General features: G+C 39.3%; 1 protein-coding gene across 2 annotated transcripts in view; it reads right to left on the reverse strand.

The window, feature by feature from the left end:
• Positions 1–318: 318 nt before the first annotated feature.
• The window catches only part of STXBP4 (syntaxin binding protein 4), a 163,715-nt gene continuing 145,844 nt past the window's right edge, over positions 319–18,189 (reverse strand). Inside the window, exon 16 of one of the 2 annotated variants that reach the window (XM_046675298.1) lies at positions 319–4,276. In XM_046675298.1, coding sequence (XP_046531254.1) covers positions 4,162–4,276 — 115 coding nt within the window. In that variant the 3' untranslated portion in view covers positions 319–4,161. The remainder of the gene's footprint in view (positions 4,277–18,189) is intronic. The other variant, XM_046675297.1, reaches the window with a different exon arrangement.

Consider the following 18,189-nt stretch of genomic DNA (forward strand, 5'->3'; position numbering starts at 1 on the left):
TCAATATTTTCAAGAACGAAGACGAGGGTAATGATGTGTTTAACATGCAGTGAACACTAGTCACCGCTAGTCTCTATACAGCGGGTCAGTCTCTGCTGCTAAAGGACAACTAACACCTACTGACAACAGAGTTCAGGTCCCTAGACCACGATGGAAGGAAGGTTACTCTTAAAGGACAAAAACAGTAAGAAAAGCTATTGGCAATCTTCAGACCAAAAAAGCCTCTCATATATCATTGGTAGTACTGCAAATTGGTCCTATTTTTATGGAGGAAAATTTATGATTACCTACCAAAATTAAAATGAACACACCTTTGATGTAGCAATTTACTTTTATAAATGTATTCTCATTATAGACATATTGGCACAAGAATTCATAGATACGAGAAAAGGATTTAATGAATATAAGAATACGAACATAAGAATATTCACTGTGATATTCTTAGTAACAGAAGAAAACTTACAATAGCCTTAAGTGTTCATCAATAGATTGCTGGCTACCCAAATTATGAGTTATCTAGGTAGCGATATTTTACACAAATATTTGAAATACAACATTAATCTATGTATTGACATGAAAAAATGACCACAATTTAGTAAGTTAAAAGAAAGCTGCTTAACAGTATGATTTCCTTTGAGTAAAAATACTCATCACACTATTAGTGACAGCTACCTCTGGAAAGTCAGACGGGCTATTTTTTTACTTTACTCAGTTCCATACTACTTGAATTTTTAAATGGAAATAGATTATCTTTGAAACTTAAAAATTAAAGAGAAGCTGTTCAGCTCTGGCCACCTGAGAAACTTTTTTCTCTAAAGCCAATAGTAAGCAGAACCCAGGAAGCGGCTAGCTATTGCCCTGCTTGTCATAGTGCTCCAACACAGCGCTTGGCACACTGTCGGTGCTCAGGAAATATTCTGAGAATGAATAAGGATGGCTAACCCTGGTCACTCTTTAGTAAACTGAGATGGAGGGACATCAGTACACTCAGACTTTTTAACCCTAAAATCTGAGTGAGTGGGTCAACGACGAAGAGCTTAAAATGACCACATCGATAGGGCTGATTTATATTAAAGAAAGACTGGCTATGTGAATGTTAGCTCACCAAAAAATAACTTGCGGATTCTCTTTGCAATGGACAAGGATTCTTAATGAGTCCCCACCACATGTTTCTTTGAGTGTCTCTTACAGCATTTATCTGTTGGTTTACACCTCCTGGGACAATGCTTCCACTTTCTCCTGGGGAATTCTTTCCTGAGCCCTAACTACCAGAAAGTTCCTTATTGCACTGAACTGGATTCTGCCTCTCATAAAACTGACCCACAGACCCCAGCTCTGCCCCTAGCATCACACACAACGTATCTAAGCAGCTCTGCACAGTGGTTTAAGAGAAGGGGCTCTGTGAGGCCCGCCTGCAACCCCAGCTTCCACAAGTGGGTACTGTGTGACCCTTAGGCAAAGATTAGCAACCCTCTGTACACCTGTTTCTTCTTTACAAAATGGGGTCATTATAGTTTCTACCTCATGGCATTGTTTTAAGAAGATAATGAAATAATATACGCAAACTGCCCATCACAATGTATGACGCAAAATACTTAATATCACAATTTTCATAGACCTTTTTCCATTAGGTATTTGACAGAAACAGGGAGGAAAGTGGCTCAAAACAGCAAAGTTAACATATGAGGTGTCTGTCAGTGAAATGGGTGCCTGAGGACCTTGATCTCAAGTGACTCTAGCATCTCCTCTGTGTTCGCCTCACTAGAAACAAATTAGAGAAACACCCCCAGGAGGGGGAGGGAAATTTCATAGTATCAATCTGGGAACAACAAAAGTCTGTACATTCACAATTATAGCTACTCACTCACAAAAGTAACTTCGGGTGTTTGAGACTCTCACTCCCCTCTGGGGGACACAAGGAAAGAGGTCCCTCAGGGGCTTCTCTCAAAACGTGTCTCCCCGAAGCTTCCTAATATTCAAATAGCTGTCAGGTGAAATGCCAGGCTTCTCCAGCTGTCTGAAACTTCTCAGGGCTAATGACTACCCATCAGCCTGGATTTGACTTTATGTTACTATTCAAGATATAAACTATAAATCCTACATATATTCAGGAATGTATGGTGAGTACACCGCGCACACATATTTACAATAGACATGCGTATTACATACCACAGGAAATCTGGTGGACTCGCAGACTGAGGATCTAGTCTAATCCTGACCTGGCCACTAACTCACGGCGCGAACTCTTAGGATCTGTTTACTCAGCTATAAGGTGGTTACAACCGACGATTCTTACATTCTGTCCTAAAGAACTTGAGGTTTACATAGCAGGGCTGGGGGCTGCTTTAACGGGCTCCAGGCCTCCATCTTGTTTCAAGCAGAGCAGCAATATTTTTAAAAAATCTGTTACATATATTGGGATTCTGCATAAGAATTCATTTGAAAAATGAGTCTTTTTCATCAAAAGATGTTTGAAAATCACTGAATCAGGTGATCTTTAAGGTTCCTTCCAGAACCTCAAGGTTCTGAGTTCCTTTTTCCTACTTGTATTTCAGAAGTGGGGAGGGAGGGAGAGAAGGGAGGAGGAGGGGGAGAAAAGGGGAAGAATGGAGGAGGAGGGGGAGGAGGGGTGATGGTGGTGGGGAGAAGAGAAGAGGCCGGAGTGACAACAGTAACTTTTCTGTGTTATCAGGCCTGGTTTGGGAACAGAGTATTCCGATTAATGATTCTTACTCACTGTCTTCCTAAGTGTATTACCTGACAATACAGTAACATTGGATAAGAATAAGACCCTTTTTATTATTCAGTTGGTACCTAATGCCCAGGATATTTACAATGACTTCATCCCCACTCCACTTCCCCATTTCCCAGCTTCAAGTTTAAATCATTAAACTGAGAGAAAATCTTTAGCACTCCAAGTCAATGGCTCATTCCTTCCAAAAACTGTGGAGTAGTATCCTTACAATAAAATAAGATCACAAGTATAATCAGTTTGGAGGGTGATAAATCAGCAATAATGAGGTCAGTCTTGAACTCCTAGCGGAAGAGTTCAAGGATGTCTCTTTTCACAGCAGAGGAGACTCTGATGCCCCTCTTCTCATCATCTCCCCTCAAACGCTCCCTCTGGCAAGGGCAACCAAAGCAGGGCAAATCCCAGATGTGAGCCAGTCCCTTTTCTTTAGAAAACTGATCTGCTGAAAGAAGACAGAACATCACAAAGCCGTGTTCCTACTTGGTGAGTGTTTGGGGGAGAAGCAGGGGGAAGGGTTTATAGGAGAAGAGTGGGGTTATGTGGGGGCCGTGTTTGACTGAAGAAGTGCTCCCTGAATCTCTGTGGCCCCCGGAGTGCACAGCTGTGGAGCTCAGCTGCATCAACAGAGCCACGGTGCCCTGCGCGTGGGGCTGTAGCCTCCCTCTGCGGGGCCAGCAGGGTGCGGTGGAGAGGGGGTTGCACACAGAATCAGAACACCTAGGTGTGAGTCTCGGCTCCAGGATAAGGTGCTTCATTTCTCTGAACCGCTATTTCCCTAACTGAAAAACAAGAAGAAAAATACTCACTGGATCTGCCTCACAGGCATGTCGTAGGGTTTAAATAAACCAGGGTCTGAAAAGCATTTTGTAAATTAGAAAGACCCATAAAGATGTAAGCTGTATGCAGGAGCCCGTGAGACAGTTGTCTAAATGTGATCCTTACAAACCCCAGAAAGCTTGCTTAAATCACTTTCCTAAGATACGATATAAAAGGTTAGTGAATTACAAATAAATGAAGTGTTTCACTATGTTCATATAATTTTCCAATATAAGTCTTAACTATAAAAACCATTGTAGCTGATACTCTACAAAGAAATATATATAAAATTACAAAAATCTAATTATATATGAAAAAATTATACATATTATAAAATCTAATTATATACGATTTCAAAAAATATGACTAGATTATTCTTAAAGAACTACTGTAGTGGCAATTGAGCTCGTAAATGTATACAGTTATATCAAAGAGTTTTACAAAAATAGCTGAAATCTAGAGTCTCCATTTTACAACTCCAGTAAGCAGTGTGTATTTTACTCCTATTTTAGACTGGTGTGCCTCAGAGCCATCCTCATCCAGTAGACTGAGAAGCCAGAAGACTAGGCAGCTCAGCTTCCTCCAGAAAACCATCAACTCTTCTGGTCAGGAAGTTCTCTGGAGCAATCCTCTTCATTCTCCTCCGAGCAAGACAGGTTCAGTGCGCTCATCACGGGATGGATCCAGGATGTGGTCTGTGTTACGTGACTTGAGAAGAACAAGGAATGCAATTACAATCTGAAAGGTGGTCCTTCTACCCATCCATGCAAGTACTGATCCTAGTGACACTGCAGCCACCCCACTGCGGTCCCTTGTGGTAGGAAGCAGTTGGAACTAGATCCAATGGTTTCAATAACTTTTAGACATATCTTAAGGCTTAACAAAAACCATTTCCTTTTTTCTTCTTTGGTAAAAAGCAATGCAGGAGAATGTGTTGTCTTTGACTCCTTACCTGACATCTAGTCAGTCAGCACGTCCTGTGAGTGTCTTGCTGTAAGATCACTGGAATCTTTTCCTTCCTCTCCCTTTCCAGTGCTATAGCCTGGGTCACTGAAATAGCTTGTCTCTCTGCCTCTTTTCTAATTCAGTCTCCACTCAAGCTAAGAGATCTTTCTAAATGACAAATCATACGCTGTTGCTCACCTGCGAAAAATTCAGTGCCAACGATGCCTTCTGGATCAAATACCTACTCTACAGGATGAAATACCTTGTTTTTTACCTGCCTCAACAATACTTTCTTCTCTGCTACAATCTTCCTCCCTCCCATCTTATTTATCTTAACTCATACTAATTCTAAAGAACCAAATCTCCCTCAAGATTCCTCTGATCTGTGCCCATGGTCTTATCTCTTATTATATTATATTATAAATGCTTGTTTATTTTGAAGCACTCTTAATGAATATGAAGCTCCTTGAGGGCAGGAACTATTTCTGATCTCTGAATTTATGGTACCTAACATGTTCTCAGAACAAATGACTAGGCATTTCAGGGAAGAACACAAGAAGAGGTGAGGAAGGATGTACAAAAGATAGAGGGCATGTTCAAGGAGTGGGGAAACATCACCAAGCGTGTCCCTACCTGGCGGATGGTGGTTCTCAGACCTAGTATTCTACTCCCAGCCTTCAGCTGGACGAATCTCCTAAGTCCACCCCATCTGCACAGCTCCCGAGTGTTGGACAGACAGCTTCTGGAATTAGGATAATTTGTTTCTTCTCCTTGCATCCTCTTTCTAGCTCTGGTTTACCCCACTGCCCTCATCCATCTCAGCTTAGTTCCCCCGCCCCGATCCTACCCAAACTCAACTTCAGAAGCTGCATCATGTCTTAGAGCAAGTCCTCCTGAGGGCTGGCACTTATGAGGATCAAATAAGATCATGGATCTGAAAGTATCTCTTACATTACTGGATAACATTTTCCAAAGTGTGTTCCAAGGGTTTTTAACAAATTGTTATGTGAAGAAGAGAATCCTATGGTCAAATAAGTTTGAGATACACTAAGTTAAACATAGTTAAGTAGGTTTCTTTACCGTAGGATTTCCCAGAGCCTTAAATATACTAATGTGTTCTATGACTCTCCAAGAGTATGCAATAGTACTCAAACTAACGTGCCCCTGTTAGCACACACGGGGTGAATGCTCCACAGAGCACAATTTGGGACTCTCACAAAAATGTTCTTACTTTATCAGCTGTTGATGACAATAACTGAGAATGTTGGACTTAGTACAAATGGTCAGTTTTACTGTCATTACTGGATTTGGTTTGTTTTCAATCCTATACTCTAAATTCTATCCATGTCCTCCTATACAAATTGTTCAACTCCTCTGCTTAAATATTAAAATCCATCTTTCCATGGAAGATCATTGATAGTTTCATGATGGGGTAAAAGAGTTTCAGTTATTTAAGAATCAAGGAGAAGGCAGTAAGGCCTAGATATCTTCATAGTTTCAAACCTCGGAGTGTGGTTAAGTGGTACAAAGAATCATTATTCTCTTGACAGTAATCCACATTACTATTATCTCTTTAAAATGGTTTAATGGAATTTCTTATTATGGAGGCTAAACTTACTAAGGCTTTTGATTCTGAACAGGTTAACTTCATTTCAAGGCTTTTATAATGCTGGAAAGTGGCCTAAATTGAAAGTGGTTTTAAAGAAATACTAATGAGTGTAACCTAAGAGGGCCAGAACGCCGCTGCAGGGTGAAATGAGGACACACCGTCCTGTACAAAGTACCTGTTTAAAACTAAAAGGAAAAAGCTGGATGAGACAGTTTTGCTAATTTTAAACTCTTTGTTTATATACTTTAATGTTTATCAGCACATTTACAATATGTTAGTCCAAAGAAGAGACTTCAATTTAAATTATTATAAATCCTCCCTCCCTGATAATGTTCCCTAATTGGGGAGGGTGGGAGGAAGAAAAACAGGAACAATTACCTGGGGATGAGTTTGGGTGCATGCTTCCCTATTTGACTTTTTAAAAAATAAAACTCTTGTTCTTGAAATATTATAACTCCCCAGATACGGAAATTTCACTAAATTGATAATTTAAAATAATTAAAAACAAATGTCTAAGAAAAAAATGCAGTTATAGGCTCTAAACAATAAATATGAGAAAGTTCCACCAGAAGGTCATCCTTGCCAGGAACCTTCATTAAGCACTTTTAATCAACAAATCAACATCTGATCTTACTCCAAATATAAAATACCATAAAATATTGATTAATCTTATATTCACAATATATTTCTCTGTAGATGTTTGAAAAACCCACACCTAAGCACCAAATATGCCGTTACAACAGATACTCACAGGAAAGAACAGAACTTCAGCAACAGAGAGATAGCGTTCTATGCGTCAGTGGCGCATTTCACATCTGGGTCTTTCATAAAAACATCCAGAACCAATGCTTCTAAAACTCAGGCAGTGCATGTAAAGTGCCTGGCAATGAGTAGATATTCAGTAAATGATCATGGCTAGTTTTATTGATAATTAGGGCTTTCCGATTATTTTAAGAAAAACTTGGAATTCTTCCTGTAATGCTAGAATGGGGCCATTTGTGTGTATACTATTCCATTTTATGTCCTAGTGAGCAATGTGACTAAAGAGCTTTGACATAATCCTTACGATGAGATAATCCCAGATTTACTGGCTTGGAGAACATTCTAGTATTAGAAATATTTCCTCTCTGATTTGTGCGCTTGGTAATTCAACTGAGAAGAGAGAGAATAAATCAGCCCTGTTGATTCTGTTTAATTAATAAAGACCCCATGGTTCATAAAGTGAGATGCTGTTACTTAGTATGAAAAATTTAGAGGTCTGGAAAATAAATGAGGCTGCCTATGAAACATGAAAATCTTCCGTTTGAACATACAGTACCTCTGGCAAATGTTCCTGCGGAGAGTGCATCTGACCTGATTTGGGGGAGCCATCAACAGAAGTTCAGATATATTTGAAAATCTAACAGCATAATACTACTTGCCTCTAAATGATTGCTAAATCTGTTGTTGGAAAACATTAATATTCGATTTGGGAAGATGGCAGTGTTGAGTTTTTTCTTTTATAATATTAGTAAATTGAGAGACATATTTTAGAGCTTACAAAAAAACCTAAGAGAACACACTTTATTTTATTGGCAAAGAAATGTAAGTGAATTATTTAAATCCTATTATAATTACACTCCTTATGTTTCTTACCTCCTAGCATGCAAAATGCTTTCTTTTGAAATAAAAATTTAGGACAGCCTGTTAAGAGAAAAGTGGTTTAAAGACAAAAAGTGCACTAGTTTTGTAGAAATTCATTCTTATAACCGTCTGTGATGATGAAAGAGGTCCTTTTGTTAATCTTCCATTGGGGATGGCACTATTTATACAGCATTGTGAATTTAGCAAGATCGCATATATTATCATGTTTAGTAAAGCTACAGAATAAAGAGCCAAAGTAATTAATGTCCAATGTGCTTTTGGAGGGGAGCAGATAATCTTATGCATATAACATTCATGTGAACCAGAAAACAAAGACAAGTAAATACATGTTAATTCAATCTGTTCCTGGCACCAGTAACTTGGAAAGACTGGAAAATTTTCCAACTGGCCATAAACTGCAAGTATTAATGACAATAAAAGATTTATATTTAAAAAAGAATCCCATTGAAAACAAAATAGAAGGTAAGAACAAAAAGTGAACCATGTCAAAAAAAATTATTAAAAAGTCACCAAACCATGAGGTGGCACGTATTCTTGTCAGACATGGGTTATGAGAATGACTACAGATTAGTAATAGGAAGTCCATTCCAAAGCATGTTTAAGAGAAAATTATAGGCAGTTTGTTTCCAAGGAAATATTGAGTTCCCTCTTACATGATTTTAGAAATATATGCCTAAAATCAAAACGAATATTTCTCATTAGTGAACTCTGTAAATATCACAGAACACTTTGAGTATTTCATAATTAGGCATTTGGAAATCCAGCGAGGCTCTGATCAAATATTAGCAGGATCCCATCCAAATCTTTACAGTTTAGAGGCCAAATTTTATTTTTACTATATATTTATGGCATTTTCTATAAAAAATACATCCTCTATCTTTGGAAAGTTTAAAAAATCCAATGAATCAAAAAATCTTTAGGCCTCAGATATCAAATTATATTACAAGAATCTGAAATATTACTTCTGCATAATATTGGAAAAAATTTCTATGTCACTCGCCTTGTAAAAATAGATCACTGAAAAGAAAATGCCTGAAAAGAATATGGAAAATATTAATTATATTGTTTTCAAATAATATACGGAAGCTTAGACTGCTGGCAATTTTGTATAGAACCAAAAAATCCCAGGTCCAAAGCTGATGCAATTAATTTTTCAAAGAAAGTAAGTGTTCTATAGTCACAAATTACAGCTCGGGGTAACTGTTTTTGATCATTATCAGATAAAAAAAAATATAGAAGACCTCAAAGAACATGTTCCACTGACACTGGTACCTATACACTGGACTATTAGATACTAATAAACAATTATACAGAATTTTATAGTTGGCATATTTGTACATTCTCATACACCCGCCAGCAGTGTCCACCAACATTTACGTCCTCCATTCCATACTGTTGAGTGTCACCAGGAGGCAGGTGCCCAGGCAGAGACTACATTTCTCATCTCCCATTTCATCTACATCCTTATGTGAGCATGTGACTAGTTCCTACCAATGGAAGGTGAGAGAATTGATGTTTGTGTCTTGTGGGCCAGGGGTTTTTAAGAAGCTGGAGTGCTTTCTCTACTCTTACTCCTCATCCACTAGCTGAATGCAGAGGACTCTGAGGCCCTAGGGGATGGCAGAGCCATGCGCTAGAAGGTGCTGAGGTCTGCAAGTCACCACCCAAAGACAAAAAACCTCCATCCATCAACCAGGAATCCGTGCATTGACTGGTATGTGAGCGCTAAGACACTGAAAGGCAGTGATTTGTTATAGCAGCCAGTGTCATTCTAAGTCAATGTTAAGCAAGAAGAGAGCATTTCAAGGAAGTCATGACTATTACCTTCCTAGTAAATACATGTACAACTTTTACAAACCAAAGAGCTTGTTTTTTTAAAATATAGAAAACAGGCAATATTTTTTTCATGTTAAATTTACGTCAATAATCAACAGACTGTCAGAATACAGGGTAATGGAACTAAAATTAATAAGAAACAAGTTTTCAAGACCATTGCCAAAGTTTCCTCATTAAATTCCTAGTTATAAGTAGAAGTGCCTGAAATATAGAAGCTACTTTAATTTTTAATGTTCTTATTAAAATAGTAAGAATTATAAGTCATAAGGCTTTTACTTAATTTATCCAATAAAATAAGTTTAACAAACATCTGACTAAATGTATTTTTCTTAATTACCAAATGTGAAGTATTGAAAGAACTAAAACTATTTGAAACATAAGATTTCAACGAATTTTATACTACTTCTAGTATTACTTTTCTACCAAAGTTAAACTGACTACACTAAAAGATAAATATACATATTATGTTAGAGAAGAATTGACATCCCTAAAAATCAAAGCTGAAAGGGACTTGGAGGGGTTCCTTATGGGATCATCTCTAAAAGCATGAGGTGTTTTATAAGTATTATTGACTCCATATTGAGAGTGAGTGCTATAAAGTAGAAACCTTCAATTATAGTAAAAATTATGGGATTAAAAACCAACCATGCTGTCAACCTTTATAGTTCTATAATGAACTTCACATACTAATTGTTTCTAATGGTGCCACCATGGACTTGTGAATAAATGGACTTATTTAAGGTCTTTTAGAACCTTAGTATATTTTAAAGGAAAGAAAGAGTTATATTTATCCTCATCTTCTATATGAGGAAACTAAAACTGAGAGAGGTGAAATACCTCACTCCAGCTTTATAAACATAAAACTATTAAGTATTAGTCGGGACCTGGATCCAAATCCGACTTCTAAGAACTTAACCATTACGTTACTGCTCTCAGAGGCTCTGTTATCTGGGTTGGCTCCAACAACAATATGAATGGAGGTTCTCAGATGGCTTAAATGATCACCTGAAAGGGCTCTTCAGCTTTATAAGACGAACTAAGTAAAGATGTGTTGACTGATTAATTCAATGATCATAGAGTATATGCCTAAAGCATTTTTTAAAGCACTTGCCACAAAATTCATAAAAAATTTATTGAGGGAGTATAAATAGAAAGTACTGTGTGAGGCCTGCTTTCCCAGCAGTCTTGTACTTTTCACATTGTGTGGCAATGAATTCTGAGTATGTCTATCTTTGCCCACTAGGCTGTTAGCTTCTGGAGGGCAGGGAAGTGTCCTATGCATATTTAGAGCCCCAGTGCCAGGCTCACAGAAAGTGGGGGGGTCAATAAATGTTTGATGCAAGGATCCATTAGACATTCCACTGATATATTACTATTGTTATACCACTGAGTAAAAAATGCTCAAAAGTGGTAGACGAGCTTATTCATAATTGAGGATCACATAAAACAGTCTTCAGATGTGATGATGCAGTGGCCTTGCCCTAAACGACTCAGAAATATGTGTATAGAAATTCAACTTTAGCAGAAAAAAAGTTCAATTTATTGAAATAGTCAAAAAACTACCAAATAACCACAACGACTAGCCCTCTTCACCAATATTCTCATATCCAAGTAATTTGACAAGGTCTATTCATATCTTTGGTGGCAGGTAATAAGTGAATCACTATGATAACTCAAACAATTTTTTTTCCTTCTCCCCAAAGCCCCAGTACATGGTTGTATGTTCTAGTTCTAAGTCCTTCTAGTTCTACGTGAGCCGCTGCCACAGGATAGCAACTGACAGATGGGTGGTGAGCTTCTGTGACGGGGAAGAGAACCCAGGCCTCAGGGGTGAGTGCGCAGAACTTTAACCACTAGGCCATCAAGGCTGGCTCCAAACAATTTTGACTAGAGTTTAATTACTAAATAGCTGGAGTTATGTATAAACTTACTCAAATCCCAGGCTTTAAGTTATAATTATTTACATCAAACAAATACTATTTTAACAAATCTTGTATTAACTATTAGAGTATAAATTCCTACAAAGACAAATAAACAAGATGGTAAGTGGTTTGGCTAAGCGCTCACCGCACCCCTCATTCCCTGACCTTTACTGAGAGGACTTTACCACACTGGAAATTTCAGCCGCCGAAATGATTCAGAATGCAGCCAAAACCATATTCCAAGGCACCTGATGCCCAACACAAGGATGGAGATTTTCACAGAGGGACCTGCTTAATGCTGAGGCTAAGTAACAAAGTCCAGGTATGATCCGAGAAGCCCTCCAGCCCCCTCAATATCTCGAACATCCATTTGACATGGATGTTCAGGTATGTGGCAGCTGGAGAAGACTTTACATCAGATAAGCATTTTGTACTTTACAATGTCCTTTGATACCCATTTCCCAATTTGTTCATCTAAATCTCATGAACCTTGCTCTTCTCTACAATTTTTACAATTGAAGAAACTGAGGCTAAGAGAGTTCAAGTACACTGTCCAAGGTCACACAGTCGCAGAGCTAGGGCTTCGATGCAGACTATGGTCACTCTTCTTTCATACAGACTGTGCAGACCAGGTTTGAAATTCTGGACTGCCCACGTACTCACTGGGTTACCTGTGTGTCTCTGCGAAAGTGACAAACTCTGAGCCTCAGTTTGCTAATCTAGAAAACATATATTACCTGCCTTAGCAGCACTGAGATAACATATATAGATCCCCTGTCTCCATGCCTGACACACTCGAGGTTGATCATAACCATCACCCTCTCCCTTCCACCTCTAACACCCTGTATTAGTTTCTACTGGTGCAGTACCAAATTATCACAAATTTAGTGGCTTAAAACAAAACAAATGTCCTGGCTTACAGTTCTGTAGATCGGAAGTCCAACATGGGTCTCGCTGGGCTAAAAGCAACGAGTTGTGTTTTTGTGCTGGCAAAGCTACACTCCTTGCTGGAGGCTCTAGGGGAGAATCCATTTCCTTGCTTTCCCAGCTTTTAAAGGCTACCTAGATTCCGTGGCAAGTGGCCCCATCTTCAAAGCCAGCCACAGAGCATATCTCTGACCCTGCTTCCACTGTCACATCTCTTTCTCTGACTCTCTTCTTCTGCCTTCCTCTTCCACTATTAAGGACTCATGTGATTAGATTGGATCCACCTGGATAATCCAGGCTAATTTCCCTATTTTAAGGTCAGCTGACTAGCAATCTTAATTCAACCTGCAACCTTTATGTTCCTTTACCATGTAACCTAACGCATTCGCAGGTTGTAGGGATTAGCATGTGGACATTGTTGGGGAGCCATTCTTCTGCTTACATACTCCCCTTCCCCTCAGCTGCTTCTTCCACTAAAGACTAGGGCCTAAGGGAAAGGCATCAGTTTGGATTAATTCTTCCAGTTTGCCTCAAACTTGGTAAATGTATAGGAAGAAAGATTACATGTTACACTGTAATGGAGATTACTGGATGGAGAAAAAGAAGGTGCTAGAGATCTTATGGAAAGTAATTTAAGGGAGAAGCAACCGCTATAGACTGAATTGTGGCCCCACCCTCTCCAATTCATATGTTGAAGCCCTCACCCCTAAGGTGGCTGCATCTGGAAACAGGGCCTGTGGGGAGGTCATTAGGGTTAGATGAGGTCCTGGAGGTGAGGCCCTGGTCCAATGGAAGACACCCCAGAGAGCTCTCTTTCTCCGTGCACACATAGAGAAGAGGCCACGTGAGGACACAGTGAGAAGGTAGCTGTCTACATCCCAGAAAGAGAGGCCTCACAAGAAACCAATCCTGATGGCATCTTGATCTTGGACTTCTGGCCTCCAGAATTGTGAGAAAATTTGTTGTTTAAGCCATCAGTCTGTGGTATTTTGTTAGGGGAGCCCCAGCAGATTAATACAGCAACCAAATTTGGCAGTGTTTAACGAAAGTTAGTATTTGTTGATAAATTTATATAAAGGATCTTGAAGGCAGAGACAATTCCACATCTGCCTAAATAAATGATAACGCCAGAAAGGTAACGAATTTCCAAAGTACTTTATGCAGTCCCAGAGGATTTGCTTATATTATCCCAATGAAATGCTAAAAAACATGCTTCAGTTACACCTGTCATTGGTTAAATGGGGGTGGGGGGGAAGTTTGGTGTTGGCTGTCTAGATCCAGATGTTTTATTCATTTCAGTGGGCTTTGCTATTCTGAATAACCTCAGTCAGCTGGCTGGCCTTTCGTTTAAATGACAGTTGCTCATATAGCGCTTCATACTGCTACACCCCTTCGTGGATATTTATAGAAAACCCAGAGCAAGCTGTCTCAGGCTCCTGAGCAGGGCAACCTCTCGGCTCCTGTCACAGGGCTTCTGACTGGCTGGGGAGTGGCAGAAGTGTAGGTTTTGGCTACTGGATCCTATTTGCAGCTGTGCAAATGTTGTCATTTAAAACTCCTCCATTGGCAAATAGCAGGATAAAATAAGGGAAGAGTGGGGGACTAACATCTGTTAAGCATGCACCACGTGCCAGGAATTTTGCCAGGGGCCTTACACCCCTTATTTTATTTAAATCGCAAAGCATTCCTGGGAGATAGAAACTACTTGTTTTTTTGGATGAGAAAAGGGGGTACAGACGATTGAAATAATACCAATTATACCAAGGTCACACTCAAAAAGTGGTAGCATAAACATTAAAACCCAGGTCTGTCTGATTCTAAGGCCCTTATTTTTTTCTCACCAATTGCTTCCCCAAATTGCCAGACAGTATTCATTCACTGGATAAATATTTGTTAAGTCCTGACACATACCAGGCACTGGACTAATTACTGGATATTCTAAGCCGGTTATCACATAGATGGTTACATCCAAACTAGTGGTTTCAATACCTTACAATTTATTCACAGCTAAGGAGTGTTCAAGCCAGACCTGGTGGTCTAGAGGTTAAGATTCGAGGCTCTCACTGCTGTGGCCCAGGTTTGTTTCCTGATCAGGGAGGCACACCATCCATCTGTCAGTTGTCATACTGTGGCAGCTGTGTGTTGCTGTGATGCTGAAAGCGATGCCACCGGTATTTCAAATACCAGCAGGGTCACCCATGACAGACAGGTTTCAGTGGAGCTTCCAGACTACGACAGACTAGGAAGAAGGACCTGGCCACACACTTCTGAAAAAGTTGGCCATGAAAATCCTGTGAACAGCAGTGGAGCACTGTATGATCTCGTGCTGGAAGGTGAGAGGATGGCACAAAAAGACCGGCAGGGTCGCTAGGAGTCTGAATTGACTTGATGCCACTAACGAGAAGTGTTTAGGAACAAAACATTAAAAATGTCCATATTTCATCCTTCAAGTCCTCTGTTGGTTCCCTCATTATAATCTTGTTAAGAAAGAAATGCCTAGGATTCTCATACGTGCAAAAGACAGTGGGAGGCCTACACACATTCTTCTTATCTAACCTGAAGTTAGGTGCATAGAAATTGCCCTGTCACTTCATCAAGTGAGCCTTAGACTTTAGTAGTCTGTCAATGGGCATTTATTTATTTATATTTCATTTTTTTTGAGGAAGATTAGCCCTGCGCTAACATCTGCTGCCAATCCTCCTCTCTGTTGAGGAAGACTGGCCCTGAGCTAACATCCATGCCCATCTTCCTCTACTTTATATGCAGGACACCTGCCACAGCATGGCCTGACAAGCAGTGCATAGGTCCATACCTGGGATCCGAACCGGTGAACTCTGAGCCGCCCAAGCGGAACGTGTGAACTTAACTGCTGCATCAGTGGGCATTTCTTAACTCATCCAAAATGAATCAAAGCAACCAAATTTAATGAGGTCTTCAGAGGGAGGGCTCCTGACAGTATCCACTAAAGTGGAGCTAAAATAATCTGGTAAGGATTTAGGAAAAGTTAAAAGTAGCAGTTTTTTATTTCCTAATCCAGAAACCATTCCTTCCTCTCCACCCTCCCCTCTCCAACATCCCTAATTTCTAATTACATTAGGCTTACTTAATATAGGCTCTACTTGCAAAATAAAGTTACGGGGTAAGAAAACATAACCTCCGATTTTTTTCTTTTGTGTTTTCCATTTATTTTATAAATGAGATGACACAACGTAACTTAAGCCCTTAATTGATATAGGGGGCTGACAAGGACAAATTGTATTTATGTAAAGGTTATGATCCACATTCTTTCTTACCTGCAAACATCCTAATAGGATGTCCAACTCCAAGTTCAGACAATCATTTAGGGTCATTAACAAACTCTGACTGGAGAGAAATGAGAATAACCAAGCCTACTGGAAATCACTTATTCTTTGGAGTTATAAAGGCAAAGCTCTTAAATACTGCATATGTCATAAGAACTTTTGGGAAGAGGGGTTGTCCCTGTTTATTTTGTCATTCTAACCTACTATTGCATTACTACTGTTCATCCTGGGAGATTTTCTGTGTTAGCAACATGCTCTAGAAGACCAAAGACTGCAAAGACGTGGCATGTGTCCTACACACCTCTTCCCCGCTGAACCCACAGCAGACAGCTCTAATCCACCAAAGCACACATCAGTGAGGTTGAAAATGGCCTCGGAATTCTTCACAAACAACACTTGAGGCAGTGAGCTGAAATCTATTTGCCTGCCCTACTCCAGACAGAGACTTCTGTTTCATTCAGAAATCACAGACTCCCTAGATTCCACTGATAGCCTTTGTAACGTTGTAAGTATAACACCTCCCATGTAATGCAGAAGAGGTTTTATAATATGAGGAGTGCTAGCTCAGATCTTAGGATCTGATATGAATGTCTATCAACACAAATGAACGCATGGAGAATTATAAGCCAAGTTTAGGTAACTTTTAAAAACAAATCACTATACCTACTCAAAAAATCACCAACAGTATAACTTAATATTTGAAGCAAGTCTTTAATATTGAGACTTTTGTTTTATTTATATAGATGTATAGATTATATATATATTTAATTTTTAACTAATATAATTTGTTGTCAGTGCCATCGAGTTGATTCTGACTCCTAGCAACCCTGTGTACAGCAGAGCAGAACACTGGCCTTTTTGTGCCATCCTCTCACCTTCTGGCACTCTATCAGACAATGCTCCACTGCTATTCACAGGGTTTTCATGGCCAGTTTTTTTGGAAGTGGGTGACCAGGTCCTTCTTTCTAGTCTGTCTTAGTCTGGAAGCTCCACTGTAACCTGTCCACGATGGGTGACCCTGCTGGTATTTGAAATACCAGTGGCATAGCTTTCGGCATCATAGCAACATGCAGCTGCCACAGTGTGACAACTGTCAGATGGGTGGTGAGATTCCCTGACTGGGGAATGAACCCGAGTAGCAGCGGTGAGAGCACTGAATCTGAGCCACTAGACGACTAGGGCTGGCTTAATTAATATCTTACATATATTGTGCAACACGATTGTTGTAGGTATCCTTTAAGAGAGCTCCCAATGATCTTCACCTTCTGGCATTTATGATCTTGTGTAGTTGACTCCTACACTCTACCAGGGTTGGTCATATACCAGTAGTAGATGGCAGAAGTGATGGTATGTCATTCCTGAGATTGGTTATAAAAGACAATGTAGCTTTTGTTTTGGTGTTTCTCTTGCTCTAACTCTTTCTCTCATCCCTTGCTCTGGGGGAAGCCAGCTGCCATGTTGTGCGCAGCCCAATGACCCTAGGGAGATAGATCCACGTTGTGGTGAGGAACTGAAGTCTTCTGCCAACAGCCACATGTGTGAGCTTGGAACAAATATTCCAGCCCCACTAAGTGACTCCTCAATTCCGAGCCCTGGCTAAGAGCTTGATTGCAACATCATGAGAAACGCGGACTGAGAGAGAAACAGAGTGATGCAATGACCATGCCTGGATTCTTGGTCCTCTGAAACTGGGTAAGAAAATAAATGTTTATTGTTTTAAGCTGCAAAATTCGGGGGAAATTTATTATGCAGCAATAGAGAATTAATATAATCATGATCATTGATCACAGTGAATTGGAATCTTTCAACAGAAAAATAAGAGTGCAATGTAGCAGCTATATCTAATTTGTTTTTACTATCAAACATAACTCATCATAATTTTGTTAAATTATAAAACATACATATAAAGTATATGAATTTTTAAAGTGGAATCATACCAAAAGACCATTATGATTCTATAATAGTATACAGCTTCAAAGGGAAGATAAGAAGTTGGGTGGAAAAATGGTCAAGTTAATCAGATAATTTCAGTATAGCACCATCAAGATAACTAGCCTTTTGTTGTTAAATTTAAGAGTGCTTCAACTCTCTCAGGAGAAAATAAGAAAGTTTTCCCTTGAATGCACAGATATATATATAGATAAATATATACATAACTCAATATATCTATCTCTCTATATAGCAATATATATATATATTGCAAGTGAGCAAGCCCTGCCTATATGCATATATGCATACACATATTGGTATATACACATACACATATATACAGACACATACGTTTGTCAGTTCTGTGAAACACTGGCTCTAGCAATGCCAACACTGATTAAATTTGTTCACACCAGCTAAAATGCTTTCTTCTCTTGTGTCAGAACTTAAGTAGATGACTACAAAGTATTAATAGATGTGCAGCGGACACGTGGACGGATGGGAATA

The sequence above is a fragment of the Equus quagga genome, chromosome 11 (genome assembly GCF_021613505.1).
Source record: "Equus quagga isolate Etosha38 chromosome 11, UCLA_HA_Equagga_1.0, whole genome shotgun sequence".
Taxonomy (NCBI): domain Eukaryota; kingdom Metazoa; phylum Chordata; class Mammalia; order Perissodactyla; family Equidae; genus Equus; species Equus quagga.